The sequence below is a fragment of the Pteropus alecto genome, unplaced genomic scaffold (assembly GCF_000325575.1).
Source record: "Pteropus alecto unplaced genomic scaffold, ASM32557v1 scaffold251, whole genome shotgun sequence".
Lineage (NCBI taxonomy): Eukaryota > Metazoa > Chordata > Mammalia > Chiroptera > Pteropodidae > Pteropus > Pteropus alecto.
The window spans coordinates 290,818-299,065 of record NW_006431048.1 but is presented as its reverse complement, the minus strand read 5'-3'; the positions used below and the strand labels follow the sequence as shown (position 1 = coordinate 299,065).

Sequence of the window (8,248 nt, the reverse complement as noted above, 5' to 3'; positions counted from 1 at the left end):
TCTCAGAATCTAATCATAAAAAAACAGCAAACAAATCTAAATTGAGGGACATTCTACAAAATAAATGGCCCATAGTCTTTAAAAATGTCAAGATCAAGAAAGTCAAAGAAAGAAAGAGAAACGTTCCAGATTAAAGGAGACTGGAGAGGCATGACAGGGAAATTTGATATCTGATTCAGTATTAGATCCTGGACCAGAAAAAAAAAATTTATCTATTTACTTTTAAAAAAGAATATATTAGTGGGACAACTAGTAAAATTTACACAAAGTCTGAAGATAATAATACTCTGTGTTAATTTCCTGATCTACATAATTATATTGGGTTATGTAAGAGAATTGTTTTTAGAAAATACACACTGAAATATTCATCATGTCTATAATTTACTCTCAAGCAGTGCACAAAAAATTAATAGCATGTGTCTACGGCCATGCCACCCTGAACACGCCCAATCTTGTCTGATCTCAGAAGCTAAGCAGCGTTGGGCCTGGTTAGTAGTTGGATGGAAGACTACTTAGGAATACTGGGTGCTGTAGGTGTTAAAAAAAAAAAAAATTAATAGCATGCACTATACAGAAAAAAAATAAAACAAATGTGGTAAAATGTTAACATTTGGAGAATCTGGATAAAAGGTATATAGTAATTATTTGTACTACTTTTGCAATTTCTTTAATTCTGACATAATTGTAAAATAAAAAACAACAACTCTCTGGGCTGTAACTTCCTCACTAGTACAACAGAACTGATGAACAGATCTAACAAATTAGCGCCCTATAAACTGTAAAGTTATAAATGTTAATTACTATTTTAGTGTAAGCTGGTATATTCCACGGAGGCTTTGTGAATGGGACAAATATGCCACACTGAACCTTAATGATTTAGTAGATTAGAAATATTATTCAGAAAATAGAGCTATAGTGGTGATCCCTTAAGACAAGCAGTCTGACAAGCCAAATATATACACCTTAGCATAAGCACTTCCATTGTTACTAAGTATGACTATGTCTTTACTCTCACATCCTAATCCCTCCCAACCCACCTTCTAACTGAATGATTAAGTATAAGTGAAATGCTAAATTGGTGTGCCCTGAAATGCTTTTGGAACACCAGTACGTACCACAGCATCAAACTGGTTATGATAAATTTCTGCTTGGCTCTGCTCAATATAGCGCCGTTTAGCATGAATAAAAGCTGGTATTCCCCCATATGCCCAGCCAATGATGCCTGCTGAAATTGCCGCCCTATAAATATTCTCAAGTTCCTTTGAAGTTCTCTGCTGTTCACTAAAACATCAAAAAGACAATGTTGTTTGGGATTAGTATATGTATACTCTAAAAGACAGTATGATCAGTTATACCAAATGCTAATACAACCACATTTTTCATTATGGGCAAAACCAGTTAAATCCTCTGATATCCTCTGCAGTTATATTACCAGTCACTCAAATTTCAGTCAAAACTAATCTAGTGTTTGGTTATTCTTAGGAAGGCAGTGACTGGAAGGGGCGCAAGGGGAGGTCCAGGGATGCTGGTAACTATCTCTTGGTGTTGATTACACAGCTATGTTTAGTTTATGAAAATCCATTGATCAGTATATTTATGTACATTCTTCTAGATGCATATTATACTCCAATAAAAAGGTTTTTTACAAAGGTGTTTTTATTTGATGACCATTACAACTCTACTGTATCCCTGGAAACAGGAAGAATTTGAGTTAGATGTAGAGATCGATATTTCCTTTTTTGAATTTTAAGCTAATTTTTGGAAATTATACACATTTATGGGATTTTAGGACAATATATGCAAGAATGAAATCTTAGATGTAAACAAAAGAAAACCAAACACTATCTTTCTGAATACTTTAACCTTTGTATGTCATACTCAGATGGGCCTATACTATAAAAAGCATTGAATGAGAAATCTTATGATGCAGTAGGCAGTACAGACCAACCTAAGTAACAAGGAAAAATTACTGTTTAATTCAATTTATCACCCTCAAAAACATAAGAAACTAGAACCACTAATGGAGCTTCTAAGATGCCCTCCAGAAATTGCTCTAACGAATAGCTACATCTGTAAATATTAAGTTACAATAAATAATGACCCTACTAGGTAAGTAAACTATTAAATGTTAATTATTTACATTACTAACTTGCTATCTTCATAGACTGTACAAGTGTCTATCTATTCTAATTGCCTGCCAATAACCACATTTCTAAAAATAGAATCAGTTTCTTTAGAGTTTCTGCCTATACAAGAGAGATCTAAATAAAATCTTAGAAAAATTTAATTCTTATACTTATTTCAATAGGAAAAACCATAATTGGAACTTTATATTTTATCTTTTATGGTGAATAAGATTAAAAACAACATTTACATAAAAACTAGTCTATGGTAGAACTCAGAAAAAATGTAACATTGCTTAAGATTTAACAAGCAGATGCATATGCTTTGTCTCCTTTTCATCTTCTGAAAAATTCTATTACATAGGTGATATTTATCTCCATTTTAACAATATGAGAACAGGGGCTCTAAGAAATTATATGGTTGGTCCAAACAGCTAACAAATGGAGAAGAAACAAGGCACAGTGGTGGAAAGGAGCTAGACTCTTAAGTAACAAGATGGGATTGTGATTCTGGTTCTGTTACCACCGCTAAGTGACCTGCAGACAGATCACAAACTCATGAACTTTAGTCTCATTCATGATGGAGACCCAAGAGCATGAAAGTTACACTAGATTATCTTTCAAATTTCTTTCAGCTCCAACATTTTGTGCTTTATGAAACTGATCAAAATAACTCTTTCCTGTTATATACTACACAGGATCTTTCAAAAGTATCTCAAGTAAATATTGGAATGACCAATGAGAAGGCTAACTCATTAACTTTAAAATAAACATGATGAAATCTAAATTAATTAAATCCAATTCTGCCAAATCCCTTGCCCCAACTACCTCAGAAACATAATAAAGCTTCAAAGTTAATTTAACCACTTGATAACACAATGTATGTAGTATGGTAAAGTACTTCATGATAGGGCCAACTTTTCACCAATAATTGAATAGATGAAACGAATCACTGAATGAAAAATCCTTAGTTTTTCATTAAAGTTAACTCAGTTTGAAGGATTAACCTTTATTTTGAAATATCTTGTTAATCCAGCTATTATCTTTTATTTTATAAAATGGTGAGACAATAGGTGCTATTTGTGTGTGTGTGTGGTTTTGTTTTTTTTTTTGTTTTTTTGGCAAAATAAAAATTTTACAACTCTCTCTGTCATCTCTCTAACCTCCATTTTTTGGAGGAGAGGAGGGTACTGGTCATGAATTATCAAAGCTCAGGACCAAGTGGAATACGGTATGGGTTTCACGGTCAAATCTGACAGGTATGGGTTTCACGGTCAAATCTGACACTAATCAGCTCGGTCTAATTCTTCTATCTGTAAAATCAGGGTATTACACTAACACTATATTTCCTAAATATCCCTAAAAGCTCTTCCCATTTGAAAGCTGTCCTGTTATCAACGGAAGTACCAAAAGGCAAAGTCAGGAGGCAGGCTTGGGATACAAATATAAGAACCCCAAACCCATTTAAAAATAAACCACACCACCCTGGGGTCCTTCGCCCAGGAAGACCCAGGTTACAGGACACCTTCGCAGTCCCTCCGCAGAGACCCTAGGCATTTTTTTTACTCTTTGACAAACAGCTCCCGGAGGCGGTCCCATCCGGATTCCAGGTAATGGGATTCTGGGACGTAGGAAGGCAGCTTCTGGTCCTCAAGGATTTCCGGATCGGCGGCCACAGAATCGGCGGCCACAACTTCGGCAGCAAAGATCTGAGGGAAAGCCCTGCAGAGGAAGCTCCGTGGCGCCGGAGGCCGCACCTCCATGGCCCTCTCCGAACCTGCAGACAGACACACATTTGAGTTCTCGGGGCCTCCGGGAGACGCTGTGGGAGGACAGTAAGGATAACTGCAAGAATGAATGAATGAATACCTGTGCACCAGGTTCGAACTACCCCGCGACCACAGCTCTTGACACTCCTGCCCTCACTTTGGAGGTCCTTGGACGCACGAGACAGGAAGTCCCGCCCCCGCTAGGGCAAAGACAAAGGGGAGGGATAACGGTGGAGCCTGACCCAAAAGCCCTTCCGGTTTGAGGACGGATGGACCGCAGCGGTCCGAACTGAATAAGGAGTGAGTGGTTTTGTTCCGCGCCGTCTGATACCGCCTCTGGCGCTGTCGCCCGGGGCCTTCTGGGCCACACGAATCGGGTCTCGGGCCGGTTCCAGGCAGCCAGAGGTGGTCACAGGCTGAAGTAGTCGAGCGTATTTAAACGTCAGAAACTTCACATAAATGAATAAGAAAGTGGAGTACGGAGAGGAAGGCAATTTGTGCATATACAAGCCCAACCCACCGTACGACGGCAGGAGGAGCTTCCTGGGCTGGGCAGGGTCCTTTTCCGGAAAGCACCGAGGCGTTAGAGATAGCTCTGGGTGCCAGATACGCTGAGATTTCTAGAACACTATTTTCAAGAATCAGCTTTGGGCAGGTCTTCCCAAGATTTACCTACAGTTTCTGGAATTTCTAGCAGGTGTATGCTTGGTAGTCCAGCAATTTCCCTTCAGTGCAGCCTCTGCTAACATATGCTTCCAGGTAGTTTTTATTAAAACGCACACATTTAAAATATTTTCAAACTTTTTGTGTAATTTCATTAAATCTTTTCAAGCAACTATAGTCTCTTATATTTGCCAGCCTCTACCTCTCTTTTATTCCTTTCTAGATGTAATTCAAAACTTTTACTCTTCAGTAGACTACAATAAATTGAATTCTGAAATTTTATAGCTGGAATTTTATAGATAAGCCCAGAGAAGTGACTGATTAGACAAGCTGAATTAGTGACAGTGCCAGGAAGATTTCTCTGGAGTCTGGGATAGAGGATTAGATTCAGCTCCCATGATAGCACTTCATTACATCACAACTTCCTCTTTGCTGATGTGTCTCAGTAGACTAGCTTTGACGTCAGAGACCACATATGTCCAGGACTTAACACACTGTCTAGCACGAAGGTTGTGGAAGAATTCAGATGCCCTGAATCTTGGCTCTGGCTCCAGGTTGCTGCTTATCCCATATAGGCACAAGTGACCAGGAGAGTCCCAAGGCCTGAAAGCGCAAGAAAATGGCTGTGCAGTCTGCCTAGTCTGCATGTAGAAAAGGCTAAATGCTTAAGATGATCCCAGAATCATTCTGAGATGAGGGAGAACTTGGCATTTTAGACCAAGGGTGTTGGGCAGATAATAAAGTAATTCACACAGAACTCAAATGTCCCCAGGACTCACTACCCTGTAGATATAAAGGTCATATCAACAGGCAAATTATACTAACTCCATAGCTGCCTTCTCCTTTGGGTAACTGGAGTTTCATTTTTAAGGTTCCCTGTGCCATCTAGTACCTTAAGAAGTCCCCAGACCCTTGGCCAATGCTCACTGTTGCTGCTACTCCATCTCAGCTCCTCAGACTCTACCTGTCACCTTCCCACACTCCTATTTCTCCAAGCCTGGTGAGGCTGGGGGAGCTTACCTTCTTTAACCACTAGGGAAATACTCTCCTTCCTCTTTGGTCCGCTTTCTGAAGGGTCTCAGAGCAATGATAGGCCAAAAGATGTTATGAGGTTTACTTGGGCCAATGTTTCACATACAGCTCTCTCCTCCCCTGGATGTGCATTTGCCACCAGAATAAAAATCAAGGAAGGATTTCAGCAGTCACCACACTGTACTTCAAACCACCATTCTCCTACTCTCTGCCCTTTTTACTGAATTCCGCTCATAGAACTCAATAGAATCTTCCCCCATCATGAATTTTCTCCCTGGGGTCAAAAGGTTCCCTTTTCCTGCCATGTTCACCAGGTACTGCCCTGGTCACATATATTTCAGTTTATTATATGTGTTACCACAGGTAGAGAATGAATTTTAAGAATTCTCAAGTACCACTTCATTTACCCATCCCTCAAAGCATAACTGTTTTTACCTTCATGAAGTTTCCCATCTGCACCAGGAAGAAATTCTTCCTCTCAACTACAAATCCATTGTCTTTATGAATAACTGGCCTTATAAATAATGGGCCTCATATAATTTTAATCACCTTCCACCTATAAAGCCTCTCATATTGTTATCATCTTACCTACAGAGCTTCTTCACGCTAGGGAGCCTGCTGAAATATTTTATCTCCCACTATTTGTGCACAGCAGATAATCAAAAAGTATTTAATATTAAATGAGTAATTGTACTTGTACCTCTTCGCCTCATTCACACCTTACCTGTGGATGCAATAGGCTTATCTTAAATGAAGGCATCTTTAGATGCATGGAAAGATGGGTTTTCATTTATCAGTATGTGCTGCTCTTGTTTCTAGTCAGTGTAGGGATGAAGGATAGGGAACTAGCATCTTCAATACTGACCCAATGGAGACACTTAAATTTTTTCTCTTGAGAACATATGGCTGAGAGACAGAGTCTGACAGTCTCTGGAATTGCAGACAGCAGCACTCCAGAGACAGTCCAAAACTCTTCTTGAGGTTCCTGGGGTTGTTCTGCTCTCCACCCTTCCAACTGCTACTTGTTTAGATTCTTTGAGATGCTTTCATATGCTCCTAATAAGTTCTTTTGCTTAATCTAGCAAGAGGCAGTTTGTCTTCAGTAACTAGGAGAACCTGACCTAACACAGTTGAGTAAGGTGGAACACTGATCACACAGCTGATACTCACCAAACAAAAGTATTACTTGTATTATCTAAGTATCCCACTTCATTCAAACAAACGAAATCCTTCTCTTTTCTTGAGAAAAGTGTGGCCTTTAGCTGTCTGAGGAGAAAAGGGTAAGAGTCTGGGACCCAGCTAGTATTAATAATAACAAACGACCTTCACAAGTTATGGAGATAAAAATTATTTTCAAAAACATACATTTTACATATTGTTACATGTAATCCTTATACCATCTATACCAAGGTAAACAGTTAAATATAAAACTCTGAATAACATTTCCTGTATTTAAATACAAAGATGCCCTTATTGACTCTTCAAAGGGCAGATGAAAATTTGCATCGTTTTGATTGTTAGCCACATCCAGTCCCCCTTGGAGTCAAAGGCTAAATAATCTGTAAATAGGATCTACTTAAGCCAACTGTCTCCATCCACCTATCCATCCAACCATCCATCCTTCCAACAATACTTTAGTCTCTACTCTGGGAGGCACTGTATAAAATAATGAAGATATCAAGATGAGTAAAACATGATTCCCACCCATCAAGCTCACAGAACAGTAGGAGAAATAGTCAAATAAGTACAGTGCCATGTGATGTCATATAATTAGGCATGAACAAAGTAGTACGATTGCCCCTAACTGCCTAGAGGAATGTAAGAAAGGCTTCAGAGAAATGTGATGCTTGAGCTGGAACCTGGAGCAAAATGGGAAATATTCCCAGGGAAATGTAGTTTCAGCTCCTAATAAATGACAGAAAATTTTGTTTCTAGTTTAGTGAGAGGAAAATTAAAAGACAGAGAATGATAACATCTCCTAGGACCTCATACTGACAAGGTAAAACCACAGTATTACTTAGAAATTTGGATTGCTTATCACTAGACTATTGCACCCAAGGACACTTTAATACTCAAAAACAAAAATTCGACTTTAAATGTCTGCCTTATTCCATGCAATGATCTTACCAGGGATATGAAACTCCTCTAAAAAGATCCTTAGGCTTAAAATTTTGTGGGAGTTTAAAATGCCAAATACATTTCTCACAAATGGAATAAAATCCTGATTTTATATGACTGATTCTCACACTTACTAATTTTGAAATCAATTAATACCAAACCGTTCTTAGGAGTAAAAGGGAAAGAACTGATTTCCCTGTGGAAAGACTGGGCTTAAGGGACAAGAATGGTTCTGAGTCATCAGACTATATAGTTTTAATCAAACAATTCTTCTTCATTTTTGATTATGTTACTGAGAGCATCCAGATATTAAACTACCATCCAAATATACTTTTCCAAAAGGGAAAAGGAGGACCCTGCAAGACATTGAGAATGTGGACTGCTACCAATTTAAGGAGGATAAATACTAAGGGTATGCAAAGAGTGAAGAGTTGCTGTTCTATGTACAGTTCTTTTTAAAGAGTAAGGACAACTTCCTAAATTTATTAAGGTTTTTGTCTTTTTTTTTTTTTTTTTTTTTAGACCCAAAAAAGAAGGGGGTGA

At 38.4% G+C, this 8,248-nt stretch overlaps 1 protein-coding gene and 1 pseudogene across 4 annotated transcripts in view; one reads left to right on the top strand and one right to left on the bottom strand.

Moving 5' to 3' along the window:
* The window catches only part of TIMMDC1 (translocase of inner mitochondrial membrane domain containing 1), a 19,880-nt gene extending 15,556 nt beyond the window's left edge, over positions 1-4,324 (bottom strand). For 2 of the 4 annotated variants that reach the window (XR_003048515.1, XR_003048516.1), the window contains exons 1-3: positions 3,993-4,324; positions 3,690-3,900; positions 1,116-1,281 (exon numbers count right to left, since the gene is read on the bottom strand). Coding sequence is in view for 2 of the 4 variants with exons in the window: in XM_006905534.3 (XP_006905596.1) it covers positions 1,116-1,281; positions 3,690-3,886 (363 nt within the window). In the remaining 2 variants the exon portion in view is untranslated. Of the gene's footprint in view, positions 1-1,115; positions 1,282-3,648; positions 3,901-3,992 lie in introns of those variants that run through there. The other 2 variants (XM_006905534.3, XM_025051864.1) reach the window with 2 other exon arrangements.
* Positions 419-537, top strand: LOC112486185 (annotated as a pseudogene).
* Positions 4,325-8,248: the final 3,924 nt, after the last annotated feature.